Source organism: Amblyomma mixtum, chromosome 6 (genome assembly GCF_055824585.1).
Source record: "Amblyomma mixtum isolate Tamu chromosome 6, ASM5582458v1, whole genome shotgun sequence".
NCBI lineage: Eukaryota > Metazoa > Arthropoda > Arachnida > Ixodida > Ixodidae > Amblyomma > Amblyomma mixtum.
Window position 1 is genome coordinate 41961319 of NC_143017.1, and position 23844 is coordinate 41985162.

General features: G+C 44.0%; 1 protein-coding gene across 1 annotated transcript in view; it reads right to left on the reverse strand.

The window, feature by feature from the left end:
* LOC149338829 (uncharacterized) overlaps window positions 1-22583 on the reverse strand; it is a 34909-nt gene extending 12326 nt beyond the window's left edge. Inside the window, exons 1-7 of the mRNA XM_089550372.1 lie at window positions 22433-22583; window positions 16039-16350; window positions 15587-15672; window positions 12569-12589; window positions 5044-5224; window positions 4424-4717; window positions 2891-2991 (exon numbers count right to left, since the gene is read on the reverse strand). Of these exons, the coding sequence (XP_089406498.1) occupies window positions 2891-2991; window positions 4424-4717; window positions 5044-5224; window positions 12569-12589; window positions 15587-15672; window positions 16039-16350; window positions 22433-22481 (1044 nt within the window). The 5' untranslated portion in view covers window positions 22482-22583. The remainder of the gene's footprint in view (window positions 1-2890; window positions 2992-4423; window positions 4718-5043; window positions 5225-12568; window positions 12590-15586; window positions 15673-16038; window positions 16351-22432) is intronic.
* Window positions 22584-23844: the final 1261 nt, after the last annotated feature.

Sequence of the window (23844 nt, forward strand, 5' to 3'; positions counted from 1 at the left end):
GAAAACCACAACTCCCTTTTCCAGTACTGCTTCCCTTCAGTGCATCCCTTCCAAAGACACCGGAGGCCCCGCGCCGTCCGTTGGACTGGTTTTTTTGCGCAGTGCGGGCCATCAATTTTACGTTCCATTGGCTCATGTTGTCCTTCGCACACTTCACGCTATAATTGGCAAGAGCTCGAGGGCAACTATGTTCTTTTTGCGGAACGCACTGACTTATGCATTTTATCAAGTATGCCGGAGATCTTAAGGCACTGCTTAACCCAGATAATTCTACAAAGTGAAGTGCTGCAATTTTCGCAGGCTTCTGCGGGTATCTAAAGCAAAGAGAACGGCAGCCCTTCCCTAATGTTTGAAAACATTGTCTTGAAAGAACGGGAAAAATATTTCCGCAACAAAATAAAATTTTTCAGTATGGATGCACGGCTATTAGGGTCCGCTTTCCACAATTTGCATTTGGGATAACTGAGGCGGCTAGGGTTTCCTCTGCGCTATAAGATCTTATAAGAGATCAGCATTGCTCAAGTTCATCTATGCTTTATAGAGAGAACATTCGCTTCTTCATATAACATCAAAGTTTATACTTGAAACGGTAATGCATTATAAAGCACTTCACCTCACTCTAAATTTCACACATACTTAATATTCACTACGCCTCGCTCTAAGCCTAGTGAAAATCAGAACAGCTGTGTTTTAATTTGACCCCATTGGCATGCAGAATCGTCATGCACACAGGAAACATTGGTAAAGAGACATAAATAATGGCATGTGCAAAACAACATATGCCTAGCAATCTTCGCAATCCTTTCTTCTTTCTCTTATCAACTTAAGCTGAAATGGACGACAGCTACGATAGCTACATTCCGCAAGCGACCTTTCAGTCCAGCTCTCGAGGTATCGGCAACGGCCTGAAGGCAACAGTTCCTCGTTTTGGCGGCAAGGACGGACGGCTTTGGCGTAGCCGCCGCAGAGTGAACACTTGTACTGGCCACCTCGCTTATTCCTCAGTACGAGCATGTAAAGCGCGGACGCAAGAGGGGTCGGTACCACACGTCTTCCAGATCCCGAGACCAGGCTTACTCAAATGAGCTCGTGCATCACTGAGCGGCCGCTTCTCATCACGCGGCTCGTCTATCTACGTCGTACATTATTTATTGCCGACCAGCCGACAGCCACGGCTCTAACAGCCTTCGAGTGAAGGTGACTGCGCCGCAGAGTGTGTCGCAACGTCAGAGTTGCGCAGTTCAAGCTACCGTAGGTGCTCTTTTAGTTCCCATCGACGAACATTTGTTCGCCTTGCCATTTCTTGCGCTGCTCCTTGTTCTATAGATGGCAAGACGTTTCACCACTGAGCAAGGATACCCGTGCGTAAAACTGCATAACGACCAATCATCGCTGCGCTTTCTATTTTAGTTACGCACGTTCATGCAATAGGTAAGCCAAAACCGTTTATATAGGCAATTTGCCAGTAACATGTTCTATGTGTGAGGCTCTGTAAACCACGAGTGTTTGCTTTCCATTCAAGAGCAACCCCCTACCTCCCGCCACACTAGTCTCGCCTAACCACCTCCTCTATTACCGTCTTCCCGCTATTGCATCTACACCATCGTGCTCTCTCCAGAAACTAAAAAAAGAGGCATCAGCTGCTTCGCCGTACAAAAATGAATGACTTCACAGGTCAGAAAGCAATGCCATGAACCAGGTCAATACAGAAGTGTTTTTTTATTACGCGCGCGCTATATCTCTCCGTTTTTGCGCCGCACTGCCTTATACTCACTCCCTCGTGGGAAGGGCAGAAATCATGGCATTTTCTCAGCGCGGCTGTCCGTCCAAAATAACACGCTAACACGATAACCTCACCCCCGCGGTGTTTCGTCAAATAGTGTCCTTATGCCTGCGTTGCCATCTCAGAAGAAAACAGAGAAAGCTGCTTTGGTCTGTGGGGAAATATGTGCACCACACTGGCACCTTCAAATCTAGTGCTGCTCAGTCGAGAGTGCAAGAGACGGGAAAATCGCAAGCATGTCGGACTTAACATCACGATAGCGTAAAATAACTGCAATCAGATCTACAGGAAAACATTTCATGTTTACTGCATCCCCAAGCCTGGCTAAACTTCTCTAGTTTTACAAGGCCGGGATCGAACCCGCGTCTTTCGGGTCAGCAGCCGAGCACCATAGCCACTGGTGCTCGGCTGCTGACCCGAAAGACGCGGGTTCGATCCCGGCCGCGGCGGTTGAGTTTCTTTGGAGGAGAAATTCTAGAGGCCCGTGTGCTGTGCGATGTCAGTGCACGTTAAAGAACCCCAGGTGGTCGAAATTTCCGGAGCCCTTCACTACGGCGTCTCTCATAGCCTTAGTCGCTTTGGGACGTTAAACCCCATAAACCAAAACCATACCATTTTTCTCGAAAAAACGGCCAGGTGTAAGAACTAGAAAGAAAATACATGTCATGATAATATCAATTGCATCTTTCCAAACATTTATACCACGTCGTGCTTTAAATCTGGTTCTAGTTATAACCTTAAAAAGCGTACGATGTCCGCAGAAGTGTGTATTGGGCTAGTTGGTAAAGTACAGCGTGTGCAATTATCGCTATTTAAACAAAGGCCACAGAAAAAAGCCGAAAAGAGCGCTGACTAACAACTGTTGGGTTATTAGAAAAAATTATATATGACCTTGTGTGCAGTGGTGTTGTTGAATTAAACATTACAACGAACTCTTCTGCTTGAACTTTTGAATACAATTCGTACACGTAAAGGTTGAAATTATTATTGGTTGACAAACCTCCTAGTGTAAAAAGGCGACTTTAGAGCACAAAAGACGTTTGAGACACGTATTATCTTTCAAAGTTTTTCTCCCCTGGTTGGCCTCCTTTCGTTTAGTTTACTTACCTCTAGGTAGTCTACGCTGCTGTTCGTGCACCTCCAGTAGAGAAAACATGTGCTGATGTCATCTTGAATGTTGATCCCCTTTTCAATATCAACCACCGGAACTGCAGCGAGAAGGTAGCAATACCGCTATTTTTTTTTTAAATATAACCGTTGGCTTTTCTTCATATCTTCAGCGTTGTAAAAAAAAAACAGACTTGTCACTTTACCGTCTCGGACTTATCTAACAATGCCGCAAAACAAAAAAAAATCGCCATCTGTGGCTCCGAATTCTGCAATGAGTGGTCTTTGATACCGCTCAACGTGTTATGTGGATGTTCATGTAAATCGGCTGGAAGGATTGCTGGGCTACAAAATGATCTTTATCTAGCCACTTGTAGCATCTTGCGCTTACAATAGCGACGTACCACCTTGAAAGTATTGATTCAAACAACAAATTAGTGCGTGGAGGTAACCATAATCGTTGTGAAATCGAAAGGATGACTCTTTCACACATCAGTCAAAATTAATGAAAAGCGCAATGTATGAAGATGGTTTGATTTATGGCTGGCTTCTGAAATAATATTGTTAGCCAGCGCAGTTTTGTGTACTTGTTGTTGTCTTTTGTTTGCAAGCGCTGCTTTTTCTCAAGATGCACCTCAACCAAATCCACCGGAAACACACCTTGCTTATGGGGTTTAACGTCCCAAAGTGGCTCAGGCTGTGAGAGACGCCGCAGTGAAGGGCTCCGGAAATTTCGACCACGTGGTGTTCTTTCACGTGCGCTGACAACGCACAGTACACGAGCCTTTAGAATTTCGCCTCCATCGAAATTCGTCCGCTGCTGCCGGGATCGAACCCGCATCTTTCGTTCCAGCAGCCGACGCCCATAACCGCTGAGCCACCACGGCGGTGTGCAAAGTATGACGAGTAACGGAAAAAGGTTATGGTGAAATGAAGGAATGCATATATTTAACAGCTCACTCTGCCTTTCAAACTCGAGCCTAAGTGCCGCAGGCTAAAGTCGAATAAAGATTGCACTCAGTCCACGTTTTCTCTAGAATGGTTTAGGTAGACACCTGCGTGAGCCGAATAGTAAGCATCGCATAAACTAGCATGCCCTCGCACAACGAACCATGGTTTATGCTGACATGGGGAAAGTGATATTTCACCTCGAAAAATAAAAACACAAGATGGTCAACCCTAGCTCGCTGCTAGTTTGCTCCTTTTGTTCGACAGCTCTTATCGACTGCATGAAATTTCCAGGCAAAAGAATCGGCAAGGGCAAAACATTGAATATTTGCAAAACATTTTGCAGTTTACTGCCACCGAAAGATTCTCGTTTTTGTGAATCACTCCAATTCCAGAAGTGAAATTGGGCTAAGTAAAGTTTTCAGCTCTGATTTACACCACAAATGCATCGTATATACTCTAATAATACTTGCAGCGTTTTTGTGAATCTGCTTTGTTCTTTCATGCACGGGATTAATGAAATGTTCCGAAGAAAAAAAGTGCGTTCATTAACGGCATGTTGCAGATGAACGCAAATATACTCACGGTTAGTCCACGTTGTGACTGACGATGTCGCTTGTGGTCCCAACACTTCCTTTCCGGCCGAGTCAATAAACACGGCCTGCACTTCGACTCTCACTGTGCTTTCAGGTTTTAGCCCGCTAACGGTTAGTTTCTTCTCCTTGGTGTAAGCCAAGACACATCCAGTTACGTTTGTAGGGCAGTACCGCACCCGGAAGCCGTTGAAAAGGCGTACGTCACGAGGAGGAAAGAGCCAGGCCAACTCGAAGGAGCTTGTACCCGTGGCTTCGGCGCGGGTGATGGACGGTTTCGGGATAGCTATAAGAAAGATATGGGTTTCGTTTCGAATAGAGTAACGGCAGATTCGGCGACTTGCTAACATAGCTTTCGAAGTTCACGAGCAAAAACGTCTTTGTTCTAAACTGTATGAAATATTGATTAGAAGTAAGGACTATAATTTCCAGTGCTCCGGTGGGCAAACTGCCTCACTGCAACAATGATAAATGGAGCAGCCACTAACATTTTCTGCATGCATCACACACTCCAGCTAACCTTGCTGATGCTCTAAATATCAGTATATGGCTTCGAAATGCAGTAGCAAAAGCTCTTCGACCTGCCCTTAAGTTTTAACATATTATGCTTACCCTGCGGTGGAGTGCGCAACGTTGTTTTCACAGCTTTGCTGCAGTTTTCTTTGGTGCAACCTTCCAGGCGTACTTCGTAGTATCCCCAGGGTTGCAGGTTGGTAGCGAGAAAGCTTTGCGTCGTAGTCGTGCGCGTTCCGTCAAATTGTTCGGTAGAAAAAAGACGAAAGTCATCCCTGCCCTGAAAAAGAGAGATGCTTTGTACTGCTACAAAGAGATCTCTATCGAAAAAAATTTCCGCACAGTGTCGCAAGTTTGTTCACCTATGTCGAGTCTGAAGGCCGTACTTAACTAATTTACATGCAAGCGCCTCGGGTGAAAAGCTGGACAACATTTGTTGCAAGAGTATTTGCTAACAAACAACACGTTCAATTAGTGCGAATAGATAAGGTCCGAGCCAGATGAATCATGGTGATGTCTTTATTAATCAAGCAGAACATGGCAAACGTAAGAATAAGAATAAGGGGAGATGTTCACAGACCGCCACTTCAGAACATTTTAAAATAATGTATTTGATGGTTTACAATTTTTTTAGTTCAAGTTTATTCATTTTCTGTACAGTAATCCTGAATAAAAAAATTAGCACAAAAGAAGATTTCATTGTAACCGACTGTCGGGAGGCCTGCTAAAACGAAGCAAGTAAAATCGCGAACAATGGGAAGCTTTGAAATCCAAGGTTTGACGAAATCTCGTCTGGTCGTGTGAATACATGTGAATAGTGAACAGGGTTCCCATGAATAGTGAACAAGGCTTCCGTGTGGAAGCCCAAACGTCTGTCATATTGACTACACCTTTTTGGTCGGTGCCTCTTTATTTTTAAAATGGGAAGCTTTGCATCAAGTAAGTAACATAAAAATTACAAGCTACAAGAAAGCAACGGTACCAATAAATCGTCTAATTAAAAAAAGAACAAAATAATATATAGTCTGTTTCTCCTAAGACTCTGCACAGTTTCTAAAAATAGGCTTTTTGAGTTAGATGAGCGCTTTTTTCGTCATTGCATTGCGAGTGCTGCAGTACATATGCTCAGATGTGCTAACCAGCAGGCTGTTTAACTAATAGTGATTAGCGAACTATTACTGTTAGACTTTGCGTGTAGCGCATCGCAAGCAAGTTGTATCTACAACAGTTTTAAGAATTTCCAAAACGCGGTTACCCTAGGCGCTGTGGCCCAGTAATATTTCGCTACATCGCGCCAAAATACATGCGCTCTCAAAATGCTTGCAGGCAAACCAACCTCTTCAGTGCTCGTAACTCGTTGTAATAGCCAAACTTTTTCCGGCCTCATCATCGAGGGTAAACGCGTTTACGAAATTCTAAAAGTGATATAGATATACCTGGTGTTTCAGGGAACAGTTTCAAAAGTTCTTAAAATATCGAGTTCAGTAAGGCAAAATATAGCTGTAGGATCACACTCACTGCCCCGGTGTACAGAATATGCTGCAAAACCTCTCTAGTTATCTAGGTAAATAAGAAAAAGCCAGTAATGAACTATAAACTTTTTAATGATCGTAGCTGGGTTGTTAGTCCCAGTTGGGAGTTTGATGCTGTGAACAAAACGATTTCACATTAGTTTTTGGTAACGAAAAAAAACTCAATTTCTAGAACCCTGCAGCGCGAAGAAATCCGGCGCTTTTTGCCGCACGCGACCGAAACTGAGAGCGCGAGGAGCGCCGGAAGTATGGCCTAAGCGAAGCGTCCGCTGGTGACGTGTCGTAATGAATGCAGCGCCCAATTCGAAAAGCGTGTGCTAACTTTCCTCGCTAGAGAAGCTCGGCGCTATGCTTCGATCGCGGCAGGCGTTATCGACTGCTTCGTGTACCTGAATAAGGAAAATTATAGTCATCGTCAGTAACAGGAACGTCGATTTTCAGAGCCCTGATGGGCACATCTGCAGGCGCTCTTTGTGTGTGTGTGCGCGCGCCACTTCTGGTATGGCTGCCGGACGGGCTCCTTTTTGTGCGCAATCATGAATTCATTTACTGACTAGGTTGATCATCTGTTTTCTTATAATTGCTGCGCATCAGAAACTACGTCCGAAAAAGAAAAGCTTTCCAAGCGCCGCAAAGAGAGCGTGCGTGGCAGTTGTTGTGTGCTATCGGGCAGTTGTTCTTACGGTTGTGGTAGCGTGCGTTACCTTCAGTTTCCCAATGGCTTGCAGAGATTGCATTGCATAGATTACAATTTTCATTTTAGGTGATTGTCTTAGAGGTGCGCGTGTGACAAGGCCATTGCAGTGCCAGTGTTTAAATCACTTGAATGTATGGAATTGCTGCCTAGCATTAAAATCACGTACCGCAGTGTGTGAACTGTGGGAATGGCCACGCCAGCGCAATCCCAATATTCCGCTACCGATGAGGTGGACCTTGTGATCGCTTATGTCAGCGCGCAAATGGACGCGGTGCTGGCATTCAGACTGTATGCAGCTTAACATCCTGGTCGTTGTGTGCGGACTCGTCCCACATTCGTATCGATATTTAAACGATTTAAGTCTACTGGATCAGTTCATGTTCAGAAAATGAAGAAACCGGGGAGCGCAAGGGATGATTTCGACATTGATGTCCTCGCGTATGTTTCTGTCAGGCCAGTAGAAAGTGTCAGGGAAATCGCCAATGTGTACGGAGCCAGCACGGCATCAGTTTGGAGGTCACATGTTTGGAAAAACCAGCGCAAAAGAAGAACGGGACAAACATGCATCGTCTCCAACTTGCCCAGTTCAGCATCCTTGTGGAGATCACAATCAAGACACTGCTACCACACTTATCATGTGTGTCCTCAACAGAAACAGCTCGATTTAAGGAAGTGGTGCCAAATTAAATGGAATGGAGACCCGGAATTCCTGCGCAAAGTACTTTGAACAGACGAGACCTAATTTTGAACGGACTCCAATGTCGACTTGCAGAATGCGCATTATTGATGCGACAAGAACCCACATTGGCTACGTCAGCACAAGCGCCAAGTAAGACGGTTTGTTTGTTCGTAATATATGAATGCCGAATTCTCGGGCTTACCTCATCGACGGATATCTCACTGGGGAAAAGCACGCAGACAGAGTCCTAAAAGGCGCCGTCTGTCAATTTACTCAGTACTACCACTGGCCGCGTTGAAAGAAATGTGGTTTCAGCATGACGGAGCCCCGCCACATTTTTTTTTCGTTCCGCGGTGGAATTCCGGGAGAGCACATTTCTCCCAACCATTGGATTCGACGGAGGGGGGGACAAAAGCATGGCCTCCAAGTTCGCCTGATTTGTCACCACTCGATACCTTCCTCTGGGGATAAGTTAAGAACGAAGTTTTCAATACGCAGCCAGCGAACCTCGAAGACCTGAAGGAGCGTATCAAGATATCAGTTGAAAAGATTCCCCGATAGATGGTCATTTCTATTGTGAATTCCATCAAAGACCAGATTCTACTATGCATCGCAATGGACGGCAAGCATTTTGAACATGTGATGTGGAAACGGCTTGTTTTCATCCCATATACTAGTTCTTTCCTGCAGTGTCCACGGGGGGGCTGCAAGCCCTCATAGACACTCCAGTTTGTTTGTTATACAACTGTTATACAACGGTTTGTTTGTCATACAACTAGCAAGTGCTAGACATCTCCGGACACGGTTTCCTAATTAAATACTAGCACTTCTAACAGAACCGGACGAGTCTGATCCAGCAAACGGCAACCGTATTGAGCCAGCCGGTACGGAGCACCTTAGCGCTAAAATTGAAATGTTTACAGTTTGAATATTTTCATCTATGAAGTCATTCTCTTATTCTAGCAATCACGCCAATACCGCATAAAAAAAAAACGCTTGACAGAAATAATGCAATGTATATCGATATACCGGCACTATTTAACATTAAACAGTAATCTACATATTGTCAGAGAAGAGTACCTTTATCCCTTTCACGAAGGTAGTGAAAAAATAAAAAATAAAAAAAAACACTTTCCGGAGTGAACCAGACAGGCAGAGCGCCAGGTGGGCTTATCAGTGTTCCCAAAATCAACTTTCCTGTAACTGACGATGACTATAATTTTCCTTACACGAAGCGACTAAGCAGTCGATAACACCGGCCACTGTCTAAGCCGAGCGCCAAGGTTCTCTAGCGACAAAGTTAGCACACAAGTTTCGAATTGGACGCGGCATTCATTACACGTCACCAGCGGCCGCTTCGCTTACGCCATACTTCCGGCGCTCCTCGCGCGGTCAGTTTCGGTCGCGTTCGAGAAAAAGCGTCGGATTTCTTCCCGGTACAGGGCTCTAAAAATTGAGTTTTTCTTTGTTTCCAAAACTGATACGACATCGTCTTGTTCACGGAATCAAACTCCCAATTGGGACTAACCACCTGACTACGATAATTAAAATGTTATTCAGCGGGTTTTCATTAATTACCGGGATAATGAGAGAGAAATTTGGCAGCAAATTGTGTACGCTGGGACAGAAAGCCTGATCCTACACCTATTTTTTTGCTATACTGAACCTAATATTTTCGGGAATTTTGAAATTGCTCGCTGGTACACCCGGTATATCAATAATTAAGGAGCCTAAATGTAAAAGTTAGAAAGTTAAGTATTGAATAATAGTTAACCAGCCTGCTAGTTAGCACATCGTGACGGTATTTTGATGTACTTCACCGCCTTCACGTGATCTATTGAACCTGGCGATGAGACCAAGTGAATGATTGTAATGACGCCCAGAAATTTGAAAGTTTCCGAGACAGGCATATCACGTTTATCAAGTGCAAGTGATCGCAGAACATTTAAAATTGCCAGAGGAGAGTGAAATAACATGAAAGTTGTTGTTTTTGCACCAGTGGCTAATGTGATTTAGGTCTATATTATGTTTGTACTATGTGGTGGTGGATTAGAGGCTAGTGTAAAGGGTTGAGTCGTCCGCATATAACACAAATTTTGTGTGAATCAGTGCATGATGTAGATCATTATTAAACACTAAGAAGAGTAACAGGCCTAGTATGTTTCTTTACATCTTTCATTAGAGCCGGGAGGTAGAAAGAGTATAATTTATAAGAGCAGGGTGTCATATCAGTTACTTGTGTAACTGAGGGTGAACTCAAGGGATGGACCAGAAAATACAAATGATTCAACTCTATGAACAAGTGTGCAGCGATTATTTGTGTCGGTGTGTCGAAAGCTTTTGTTAGATGGAATAAGATGGCTGTAACAACCCAAGCATTGTCAGTGGCTTGTTTGACATTTTTAGTGACAAATATCAGGTGGAACAACCCAGTCAGAAGCCATACTATTGAGGAGCTAAAAATGTTAACTGCAGTGAGGTAATTCATTTTCCCGTTCCAAAAAGCTCCTAACTTACTTCGCTGAAGAAGAAAGATTGCAGATCGGAGTCTGATTACTGTTGCAGTGACGATGGCTTGTTTCCAAAATTAAATTATTTTACCAGCCTTAAGAAAATCTGGAAAAAATATGCTTTGAATATTTTCTGAAATTAAATGGCCATAGTCAATGATGTGTCCTCGGAAATTGTATTAACTTCAGCAGGATTAAAGAATTTGATCCTTCACCTAATGTTCCGAGTGATTTCGCGACTAGAACTTCTTTAGCAGATGTATGACGTCAGTAAGATATCGAGAGCAACGCGGCAAGGAAGGTAAAGTGATTACGTTCTGTAAACACTTAGAAAAGTTAAATTGCTTGGTAAGAGCATCCGTAATGTCAGTAGAGTTATTATATGTTACATTTAAAATCTTACTTCTTTGAGACAAGTTTCACAATTGTCATTGTCAATTGTCAAGATAAAAACGTATATGTTTTCTTTTGTGTTTTAGAAGTATTTACTGCTGGGCGAGTTGATTCATGACTTCTGAAAGACACACACGTATACGAGGTTCACAAGACGAGCGCACGCTTAGAACTGGTCATATCGTCTTGAAGTTAGCAGCTTATGTAGGTAGTGGTAAAAAAAAAAAAACCTTAAAAGAGAGAGTGCAAGTCATGTCTGTGCGCATGTGCAGCGAAACGCTGTATTACTTCTCTTTGCGAGAAGCGAGATGCGAGAAGCACCGAAATTTTCTAGATAGGCCATGCAGGTTGCTGTTTTAGTGACCACTCAAGGAAACATGAGTTATCGACTTAACATGGACGAGCGAACTTGCTCGCTCACTGCATTCCATTGGAAGTTCAGCAAGGTACCCTTAAGAGTATCCTGACTTTAGGCAGACGCAGGAGCGTAGATGCACGTGGGCTGTTGAAGGCGTACCACATCCAGAAATCCTGTCGTTCTGCAGTCTGTGAAAGACCAGCTTCTTTCCGTAATTTGGAAAACAATTTAGGCTGCGTTTCGCATGGCATGAACACAGGCTTGATGTGCAGTCCCTCTTTACAGGGCTTTTTTTATCACTGCCTACGTAACCTACTACTTTTTAGCCAAAAAATTCAGTAGTAGGTTTGCGCTCTGCCGTAAGCCTAGTCTCCAGTGGGTGTCTTTTATGTTTAAATTTTTTTCTTTCAGTGAAATTTTTCAACTGTGTAGTGTCACGTCTTCCTTGTCATGTTTTTTACATCGGCGTGTTAAATAATGTAATGGCCACAAACGTTCTGCTTTTGTGCTATGCTGCCGATCTTTTCCGTTAATCTTGTTTTCATATTCTCTCGCTTTTTTCTTCTTCTTTCCTTTCTTAATAGCGTGGATTTCTCATGTGAATCAAGATGAACGACCAATTTAAAAAATCGTAGCAGAACCATTCATCTGTGCGTAGTAAACTTAAAACAGTCACAAGTTTGTCGGCTCTAATTTGCCACACGATTTGTTTATGTCGGCAAGTGCTCTTCTCTGAAGAAAAATTGACACTTTAATGCCCTAATGACAAAGTAACCATTCGCGAGTGCACATGTTTTTGATCGACAACAGCCGAATAAGTTAAATACTTCTGAAACAAGGTGGGTCCATGTAAATATGCCGTAAACTTTTGAAGGTAAACAAATTATTTGTCCACTTTGTGTCTAACCAGTGAACAAAGATGGCTTTCCATAAAGGTGCAGAGTTGGAGCCGTTAGCCGACATAGTATAAGGGCATGTACTTCATGTCAATATTTGAAGATTTATTGTCAAAGCACGATTCCGTGACAAAAACAGGACCTCAATCTGTATTTATTCTTATTGCGCTTATATTTCGCTATCAGGAAAATGAAAATTGGTGAAAGAAATTTGGTAGTGAATACTGATTTCATGAAGAGCTTTGGCCCTAGAGTAAAGGTTTTCTTGCGCAGAAAACCTATGTTTTGTCACTCTTGGCAAACCGTTACCTCCAGTTGGGTTCCTGGGTGTGTATTTCTAGGCAAACATGAATACTTCATTTAAAGGTGCGTCGCTGCGTCTTCAGATAACGGCTCTATATTATTCGCCACATTAAATCGAAAGCATAAGTATCACTCTTAATGAACGCTGTACGTTATCGCAGCCTAAACAATTTCATCCCTTTGGGAAAAAAATGTAAAAAGATTCACACTCCGTAACCATGTATTACCACTGAAAAACAGTAATTCTGGTACTTACTTCATCGATGTACACGGTGACCTAAAGAAGAAAAAAAAGCAATAAATAAATTACGATGCATTCCGAAAACTAAATGTGCGGAGAAAGCTTTACGGTTTCATCATTTTAATGGTGCCACTATATCCTGTGTTGCTGCGGCGTTAGAACTCCATAGAAATGTCTTGACGAGAAGCTTAGGAAATCGTGGCACTTTTGCTGACGGTATGGGTCACTGCGGCTTGTAATAAGTGGGGCTCACCAAGGGAAGAACACGGAACAACGAGTGCACAGGTGAAGCATACCTTATGTCCCTGTGTCGCGTACTTTGCTGTACGCGCCGTTTAAAATGTGTCCCTGAAGTTTCGCTCCTTCACATCCTCTGATGTCAGATTCAACGCCTTCCGTAAAACACCTTTTTAGCAGGCAAAAAGTGACTAAGCTCTGCTCCAACTAACTTGAAGTGTGTGCCCAGTCACGTCTATACGGTCTGTGCCATTTTCTTGCGCTAGTTGTTGGGTCTCGATCAAAGAACCAACCAGCCCAGTTAAGTGCCCTAATTCACCTAAAGCATTCGGCAATAGCCGTCATTGCTCGTAGCTGAGAATTTAAAAAATTTTTAAGTTAGCCTGTTTGCAAACTTTATTCCAACCTACCAAAACAAAGTCCTCTTTGTATTGCATCCTTGTCTCAAAACGAGGGTGCGTAAACCAACTTCTAAAACACATTCTTCTATCAGCAGAATAAAAAAATTAAAAAGTTTACGAGGTAAATTTAAACACAAATTTTTAATTTAAACTAAGCCCACAGGTTTTCAACCTTCCTTTGTTTCGGCATTGGCTAAACGACAGTTCTGTGAGGCTCCCACGAAGGCTTTTGCAGTAAAAAAAAACAAAAAAACGTAAAGCTCCCGACATGGTCCTGTGATGATGCCGTCCTTTATCAGTGCGGACTGAAAGGCTTAATTGAAATAAGTTGAAGATATTCCGCAAGCCTGATCCATGCTTTCTAGGGTTTTCTTAAGAATGCCGAAAAATTTTCTCACTAAAATCATCCTCCAAATTTGTATAGTCATCTGTAACTTTATTTTCCGTAATTTGGACTCGGTATGTGCCCACAGATTTATTTGTTGCTAGACATAATTGCTACTGCGATATAAAGTGGCTCGAGTTGCTGTGACTAATTTGGGACTCCACTCAACAAGTCGTGTAACACCAGCTGAACCCAGGCACAAGAAGTGAGCGCAAAAATTGTTTTTGCCCCGCGGCGGTGGCTCAGTGGTTAAGGCGCTCGGCAGTTGACCCGAAAGACGCGGGTTGGATCCCGGCTGCGGTGGCCGAATTTCGATGGAGGCGAAATTTTAGAGGCCCGTGTGCTGTGCGATGTCAGTGCACGTTAAAGAACACCAATTGGTCGAAATTCCGGAGCCCTTCACTAAGGCGTCCCTGATACCCTGAGTCGCTTTTGGGCGTTAAACCCTGATAAACCAAACCAAGAATTGTTTTCAAAATGGATGCGTTGCTTTCACCTGCGGATAAGAAATGAGCCCTTTCCTATTTAATGTTTCGCTACCACGAGCATCTGGGCATCTATTACGGAGGTATTATTACATCCATGAAACAAAAAATATATATATAGTTAATTTATACGCCGAACGAGGCGAAATTTTATCATAAATCATCTGAGAGAGCGGAAAATGTTTTTTTGTATTCTTGCCACATTTTTCACAGAAATTGCAAGCCAAAATTTTCCCCCAAATGGTTGATAGCCTGAGATCGAAGGAGCAAGTAGCGTTCTCTTTGCATGAGAAATATACACATGTATTCTCCAGACTATCAAAGCAATGTGCGGTAGATAATATATGAACGCCGAGGAAAATATAATGAACAGTAAACTGCAATTTTAAAATTTTGCAATTGAACTCTACGACAATGATGCTAACGTGCGCAGGTTTGTCGATACATGTAGCTGCTGAAACACGTTTCCAAGTGCGACAATTGAAATTGCGGCAACAGGCACTCGCTTTTTCTGTTTAAGCATACATTGGGAATGTTTCGATCAACTGAAAGGAGAAAAAATGACTGTTAAAAGTGCGTACAACAACCGAAGATAAGGGCGGTTTGAAGGTAATAATTGTGAAGGTTTGCATTCGCATAATCATAGCGGACACATTTCTAGAGAACGCAAACGCAGCAGGGGGCGGCAGAAAGGTAGGTGGGTGGATGAGGTCAAGAAGTTTGCGGGGATATTGTGGCCGCAGCTTCCAAAAGACAAGATGGGAGGGGCATTTGCCCTGCAGTGGGCGTAAGTTGAGTGATAATGATGATGATTACTTTCGCACGAACATTGTCACTAAGCTATGAAGGAAAGGTGTGGAATAATCTAAAATGTTACCGACTCGTATAAAATATCATGATCATGGGCCCAAGCCTCGTTATCACCAGTTTAGCAGTTAGATACCAATAACTTTTTCCGCATTGATACTTGCTTCCATGACGAACCGTGCTAGTGTTCTTTTAAAAATAAGCAAGAATCAGTGCTATTTGTAATGTGTGTGAAAGCGCGAATGAAATAATGACGAAGGTATTCTACCGCCCTGTTTCATTCCATCGATTGCGCCTCGCACCTTTGCGTATTTGCTTCCCCTTTATTAGTGCGACTCGTACAGATGCACTGGAAGGCTACACCCTCGCCTATCGGTTCGGAGCGCAATGGTAATATTCAACTGCAACCAGTGAAGTTTTTTAATGTAAAGCAGATCACAACAGAATGTTGCCGTGCAAATTTAACCGATTACTGATATGCAAAATCAGAAAGGGAACACAGCTTTTTCAAAGCTTCTTAGGAATAGACGGCGAGGAATGCCGAGTGCTTTGGTGCCATGCGCATTAGGAACGACTAATTGTAAACGAAAATTTCAAATTGTCTCCATAAAAACTTTCTTTAGCAAGAGAAATCGAAAAGAAGCCACCGCTGTATGCTTAAAACTTTCTTCAGCAATTGAAATCGAAAAGAAGCCACCGCTGTATGCTCATCTCTTACTTTGAATATCTCCACTGGCTTCGAGGCACGCCAAGAGACGACTGCCTCAGTGGAGTCAACAGCATATGCCCACACGTCGTAATCAGCTGTAATACGTGGAAAGAAAAGCAATCAGTGTGAAGCGGCACATATCATTTCCAGGCTATTACTACGCTGCTTTCTTAAACTGATTAATTTAGTGTATCAAAATTCAGTCCGAATTGCAGAAAATATCATAGATATTGCCCCAAATTTTCACTTCCCGATGTGTTACACGCATCTTTTGTCTACAGTAGATGAGGAGTATACCTTATTACGTCATATGTACGGAAAGTATACTCAAGCCTTCATACACACAAAATAGTTTTTCGAAGCCTTTAGCGGCTCATTTCGTCCATATTTCTCAGTGTTTAATGGCACGAAATATGGGCTGCCCCTCTAACAAAAAGCATCTCGAGCTGTGTGGGTCTTACCAAGGGTAACGTTTCCCTCCACTTCCAACGCGGGGCCTCTGACTTTTGCACCCGTGGCGTCGGTAACCACGCAGGCAACGGATATGCGGTACACCATGCCTCCCGGCAGTGGCAGCGCGGCATTCACTTCGTTCACTCCGGCCGTCAGCGGAATGTCCAGCTCTCCATGCGGCCCGTATTGCTCACTGGTTGCCTTCCAGCTGATGTGGAAACCAACCGGGTCTCCATTCCAGGCCGACGGACCAACGATGTTGACCACCACGTTGCGCTGCTCCGACGACCGCACAGATATAAAGCGTGGCTCTTGCGACACTGGAAGAAATATGTGCGAGGCTAAATTCATTTCGCCGCCATCATAGACCTTTGGTTACCTTTATAGCAATCTTCTCAAGATATTCTGCAATTGTGCCACATCCTGTAAATTTACGCTGAAAAATGGAGTTTCCCCGACCTAAGTCTGAAGAAGAAACACATTTAGGAAGTGGAAGTTTTCTCTGCCGGCCTGAGCTGCCCTGCGGCTTCAAGGACCTCTGGGCCGTCCTTTGCAGCTCCGTCTGGCGGTCCGGGCTCTTCCTGAAGCCACCGCTGCCGGTTCCTGCGGCCGGTCGGCGGTTTTTCGGCAGTTTAGTCAGCTTGGGATAGTCCACCTATTGCGCTGCTATGGTTGGCCGCGGTGCCTGCCTTTGCCGGGAAAACACTTGGTTTGTCCGGCCTGCGGCGCTGGGAGACAGGTGGGCCGTTTCACTGCCCTCCCGCACGCGGTCGCGGTCTTCGCCGGCTTCATTTTTTGGGGCGCTGGCCTTTTTTGGCCGTGTTTTTCGCGACGCTGGGTCTCTGGGCCCCATGGTGAGGCTTAGCCCTAGGACGGCGTAGGGCAGCCCCCCACCCCCCACCTCCCTTCTCACCCCCCGCGCCTGGGCCCCCGGTGTTTGCAATTCTCCATCGGGCTTCTTTTAGAAAGAGTACACTCAGTGTGTCGATGGAACTGTACAACCATGCCTGGGGTGCGCCCTGATCTTGGTGACTAGAACCGACAATGCACTTCCTCACGAGAGAAGGATTTGGCCACCCTGGTGGCCCGCAACCTTCTATGAACTACCCAATTATGAACTATGAGCGCTCGTGTTGTTCGTCTCTCGTCTCTTGTGTCCTCGTCTTTTGCTGCGCTACAGTATATTGGAACTATGTACCAACAAGCCCAAAAAGCCACGCTACCAATTAACCCTCGGCCGTCAGTCCCCAGCTGCTGCGGAGCAACTGACCAAGGCGGCGGTCACACCTGTGACGTAGCGGAGGGTGCTCTCGCTCCAGACAGGCGGCCATTGGAAACTGAACCTAGCAACGTTTAACGCAAGAACCTTATCCAGTGAGACTAGTTTAGCAGTGCTGTTGGAGGAATTATCGGGTATTAAGTGGGATGTTATAGGGCTTACTGAGGTTAAGACGACAAATGAGACGTATACAATCCTAAAGGGCGGGCACGTACAGTGCTATCGTGCACTATCAGACAGACGAGAACTAGGCGTGGGTTTCCTCATCAATCAAGATTTAGCTAGCAACATAGAGGAGTTTTTTAGTGTTAATGAGAGGGTGGCAGCTGTCGTAATTAGGCTTAATAAGAGGTACAAGCTAAAGGTGGTGCAGGCCTACCCGCCTACACCAAGCCATGATGACCAGACCGTTGAAAGCTTCTATGAATATGTGAAATCGGCAATGACCAAAGTAATATCGCAGTACACTGTACTGATGGGCGACTTCAATGGGAAGGTAAGCAAGAAGCAAGCTGGAGACCCGGCGGTAGGTGACTATGGCATAATTTTTAGGAATAGGGGGGGGGGGGGGGGGGGAGTTACTAGTAGAGTAGAGTTCGCAGATAGAAATAATTTACGGATCATGAATACCTCCTTCCGCAAACGAGCCAACAGGAAGTGGACGTGGAAGAGCCCCAACGGTGAGACTAAAAACGAAATAGACTTCATACTGGGCGCTCACCCTGGCATCGTAGAGGATGTGGAGGTGGTCAGAAAGGTACGCTGTAGCGACCACAGAATGGTAAGGCCCCGTATTAGCTTAGATTTGTAAAGAGAACGGAGCAAATTAGTGAAGCGGATGTGTAATAACGAGTTAGCATTAAGAGGGAAGGTAGAGGAATTCAGGATTTTGCTGCAGAACAGATTTTCCGCATTAACTGACTATTGACCGTAATGTTGAAGCAATGAACGATCGTCTCACACACATTACGGAGTGCGCCATGGAAGTAGGCGGTAGGGTGGTTCGACAGGATACCGGGAAGCTATCTCAGGAGACTAAAGATCTGATTAAGAGACGCCAAAGAATGAGAACGCCTAGCTCCATAGACTGAATACACTAATAGAGCGGTCGAAGTTAATAAATAAGCGCAAGGTAGCCGACATCAGGAAGTTTAACAAGGAGAAAATCAAGCATGTTCTTAACAGCGGAAGTACCCTAAAAGAAATGAAGAGAAAGCTGGGCATAGGTAGAAACCAGATTTATGCGATAAGAGACAGAGAGGGCAATGTCATTAGCAGTATGGATAAGGTAGTTAAAGTAGCCGAAGAGTTTTACACAAATCTATACAGTAGCGATTGTAATCAGAATGTTACTGAGAGAGGCATTAGAGCACAGCAATGGGACATCCAGCCGGTAAAAAAGGAGGAAGTAAAGAAAGCCTTAGGAGCAATGCAAAGAGGGAAAGCAGCTGGTGAGGACCAAATAACAGCAGATTTTTTGAAGGATGGAGGACAGATTGTGCTCGAAAAACAAGCCTCCCTGTATACGCAATGCCTTGTGACCTGGAGCGTACCTAGAGCTTGGAACAACGCTAACATTATCGGAATTCATAAGAAAGGAGACGTCAAGGACTTGAGGAATTACAGACCGATTATCTTATTGTCTGTTACCTACAAGGTTTACTGGGGTTTAACGTCCGAAAGCGACTTAGGATATGAGGGACGCATTACCTGCAGGGTATTTACTAAGTTAGTCGCTAATAGGGTCAGGACAACCTTAGACTTCAATCAACCAAATGATCAGGCAGGCTTTCGCAAAAGATACACCAAAATAGACCATATTCACACTATCATTCAGGTGATAGACAAATGCGCAGAATATAACCAGCCCCTGTATATACCGTTCATTGATTACGAGAAAGCACTCGACTCAGTAGAAACCTCAGCAGTCATGCAGCCATTGCGGAATCAGGGTGTAGAAGAGTGCTATGGGAAAATATTCGAAGATATTTATAACGACTGCACAGCTACCGCAGTTCTTCATAAAGTCAGCAATAAAATCGAACAAGGAAAGTGTCAGGCAGGCAGATACCATCTCGCCTATGCTATTCACCGCCTGCTTACAGGAGGTATTCCGGGGGCTGAAATGGGAACAGTTGGGGATAAGAGTTAATGGAGAGTACCTAAGTAATCTGTAATTCGCTGATGACATTGCCTTTCTAAGTCACTCAGGACATGAACTGCAAAGCATGATCAATGAGTTAGACAGGCAGAGGAGAACAGTGGGGCCAAAAATTAATCTGCATAAAACCAAAGCAATGTTCAACAGTCTAGCAAGGGAAGAGAAGTTCGCAATTGGTGGCGAGGTGCTGGAAGTAGTAAGAGAATATGCCCGTGTAGGGCAGTTAGTGACAGCTGATCCGGATCATGAGAGGGAAATAACTAGAAGAATACGAATTGGGTGGAGCGCATATGGCAGGTTCTCTGAGATCATGAATGACAGTTTACCAATATCCCTCAAGTGAAAAGTATACAACAGCTGTATCTTACCAGTACTCACCTAGGGGCAGAAACGTGGATGCTAACAAAAAGGGTTCAGCTTAAGTTAAGGACAACGTAGCGAGCTATGGAAAGAAAAATGATAGGTGCAACGTAAAGAGATCGGTAGTGGGCGGAGGGGGTGAGAGAACAAACGCGGGATAATGACATCCTAGTCGCAATCGAGAAGAAGTTGGCTTTGGCAGGGCATGTAATGCGAAGGCAAGATAACCGCTGGTCGTTAAGGGTAACGGAGTGGATTCCAAGAGAAGGCAAACATAGCAGGGGGCGGCAGAAAGTTAGGTGGGCGGATAAGATAAAGAAATTTGCGGGAATACGGTGGCCGCAACTGGCGAATGACAGGGTTAATTGTGGAGACATGGGAAAGGCCGTTGCCCTGCAGAGTGCGTAGACTGGCTGATGATGATGATGATGATGATATTTCAACACTTCGTTGTTCGCATTACATTTTTTTAGTTCATTCTTCTAACATTCTAAAAAAAACACTGGAATCAGAAGCTCCCCTTTCTGATTCTCCACATGCAGCCAACTATGCTGTCATCAAAAAGCTACATCGACAGCACAGTAATCGTAATTCTGGTGGAATCCGGGGAATCTTTCTTCAGGTTAAAACTAGAAATCTATGGATACGAGGCAGTGCTGGCGATTTAGTAAGAAGTTATTTCATGAACCGGAGCCAATTAGTTCAGGTAAACTTTATTTCTTCTGACATTTTGCCGTTAACAGAAGGTGTACCTCAGGGCTCAAAACTGGGGCTACTTTTGTTGCTTATACACGTGAAAGATATTGTTCGAATACCTGACTCACCAGACTTGGCAATGTATGCCGATGATACGAATGTATTTTTTACATCCAATAACATTTAGGAACTTGCTTTCTGCGTAAATAGTTATCTAAATCATCTCGAAGAATGGCTGAACAAAAACAGCCTAGAAATCAATACAGCAAAACCAACCTACATTTTATGCAGGCCTCGTAACATAAATGTGCCTAGCGACATTAACTTGTATTTTAATGACCCGGAAATTACCCGCGTTAAGGAATAAAAATTCTTAGGTGCATGGTTTGATGAAAATTTATCGTGGGGCTCGCATACAAGTCGGTTGTGCAATGATATTTCTAAATCCGTAAGAATTACTAAAAGAATAGCCCACCTAATTCCTCTTTCGCTCAAACAGTTATACAATGCCCTTTTTTATTCAAAACTCTGGTATGGGGTCTTGGTATGACGAAAAAAGAAAACAACAAACTACAAGAAGCTAATCCTTTTACAAAAACGCATTCTTCGTATATACAGCAATTGCCATGTCCGTTAAACAGATCTTTCAACAGCTCCATTATTCCAGCGTAATTCACTTGCCGCCGACAAAATTTACTGTAAGAAGCTTCTGCTTGCAGTACACAAACCGAAATAATTTTCTAAAACATCCACTCTAAATACATCTCGCCACCTTCTACCGCCAATCATCAGACACATGCCGAAAACAAGAACAAATTATGAGAAGCAGGCATTCTTATATAAGGCAACTGAAATAATAACCAAGGTTGAGAAACTGTTAGAATTTAGCGCTTTATTGGGTACCTTCAAAAAGAGCTACCACATTGCTACTAGCCGATGTTCTTCCCTTTCCTTGATCACTGTCAGTCTGTTCCTTTTCTGTTTGTTTGTTTGTTTGTATGTACTTATATCCACAAAATGAACATGTAGAGTGCAGTTGTGCTATGTGAGCATTGGCAATGTGTATTCTATACAAGTGTAATATTTGTGTACTTATGTAAATTCTGTACTTTTGCCGTTTACATGTATTTTCTTCCGATATCACTGCTGTCGAAATTGTTTACTGTAGGGGGCTCGGACCATTCATCAGGTACTTGGTTACTTTAGTCCCAGTCTCCACTCGCGATGACGAGAAATAAAGTTCATGTTCAAGTTCAAGGCATCGCGAGCATGTACGGTAACTACTGAAAGAAAATATAGAAGTTTTTCTATGGCTGTGAGACTGCACTGACGTAGCATATAAATTCTCGCAAGCTGCACCCAAATACCTTACCTTGTTTGGCGGTTGAACATGGGGAGTTCACCGCCGCGCTAACAGGAAACATCATCGGGTTTAGCTGGCATTTCGGTGACGTCGTCACTCGTTCATGCTACCTAATTAAAAACTGACTGATGTAAAACCCAATATCGTAATAGACAGCGAGGAGATAATTTTATTTTGTGAAGAAAAAACTTTGTTTAATAATTGGCGTTATGAGGGCCCATCTAGCTTGCAGTAGCTCGATTTTTTATACTGTTGGAGCAAATAACAACGCTTGCTGTGTTTTTTAGCTTAAGCTGTCTGGGTTATTTAGGTTGGTTGCCGGAGTAAGCCAGACGGCGCACACAGGCAAGCGTTCTTACGTTTGATGACCCCAATGTCCCTTTTAACAACATGCATTCAAATAAAGTGTGTGGAGGCCTGTTGCGCTGATACAAAACGCGGTCTCGAAAAAAAAGTTTTTTTTACGAGTTTCATAGGTACAAAACAACGAGTAGAAATACAACCAAAATGGAGACATGAACACTTTTTGACGCATGCACTCACCCGCACTGTCGAGAAGCAGCAGAAATAAAGTCAAGCACACTGCTCGCATCGTTGTTTGAAAGCACACGTGTGCACGCCTTCTCGGCAGCCGTGGCTCTAGAACCCTGCGAGGGCTTCTCCAGCGGACTGGTGCTGGAATAAAACTAAGCTTTCAGAGCCACAGGCGGTTGTGGAGATAGTTGACGAGTTAGGAGGAATGATAACACTGGTGTTTTCAGAAAGCCGTGCCGCCAGGAGAAGCTGAGATGCGCCTGGTGTATTAGGTTTCCCGCAGCTCGTTTTTGTGATAAAATTGTGGCGAGAGGTCGATAAGGCCTAGAATGAGCTCAAGAAAGCAAAGAGGACTGTCGGCAGTCATCTACAGGGCACGGAGGGTAAATTTTAACGTGTAGGAAAATATGCCGCTCAGGGTAAAAGGAGAAAGAGGGACTAGTTGTCACTGATCCTTTACGGCAAAACTAGCAGCTCACACGAGGACAAACAAAATAAAATAAAAAAGTTTGGCACAGACACTTCACACTGCTCTTGTGTGGTTATGCGACAGTGTTGATGGTTCACTGTTCCTTGCACGAGCACACACTCAACCGGCCGCAACGAAATCCAAGGAAGAAATGGCGCGCCGAGGACGGTTCGTTTCCCTGTCTGCGTCCTCTCCACTGGCGTGATGTATGACACCCCTCCTTTACACGAGCGTATAACACTACCCTGAACGCTGTACGACTAACGGTTGCAGCACGAAGGCATACAATTTCAGGTGCATGTCTCGTCGGTTAGAACTCCTGTCAGAAATTAGCCCCCAATTTGAATAACACATGTAAACTATACGAGAAGAGAAATCGTATGACACAACCCGGAACGCTGTTCGAAAAATGGTTGCGTCATAATTTTGGCACGAATATCGGGAAAACTGGCGCCACATGGACGTCGGCCATCGGCGAGTATACATGTGCAGACGAACAACATATATAGGATTGTCTGAAACGGCTGTGCTTGCCTTGCTGTGTGCGTCACACGGCTGTTTGATGACGTCACCCTATTTTCTTGCCACCGCTGCGATTTTCTGCACCAATTGCGACTGCACTCACACAAACACGCCACCAGCCTGTTTTTTTGTAATGGTACTAGAAACGCCTTGCATTAAAAGGAAACATGAAACCAGACATGAAGCCAAATTTTGTTTGCTCAAAAACATGTAATGTTCGAGAAACAGGGTCTTAAGCAATTTTTCAAGGCAAGAACTCTCGTTCGTGAGCGCCTGGCAACCAACTGTTTAAAAGGTGTACTTCCTCAATGAGGCATTCGGTAGGTTGGGGCAATCAAAAACAATGAAATATAATAAGCTCCTGCCTGCACCACATACGTACAGCAGGCTTAAACCAATTATGAAATAAAAGAGGAGGCTGTAGGGTATT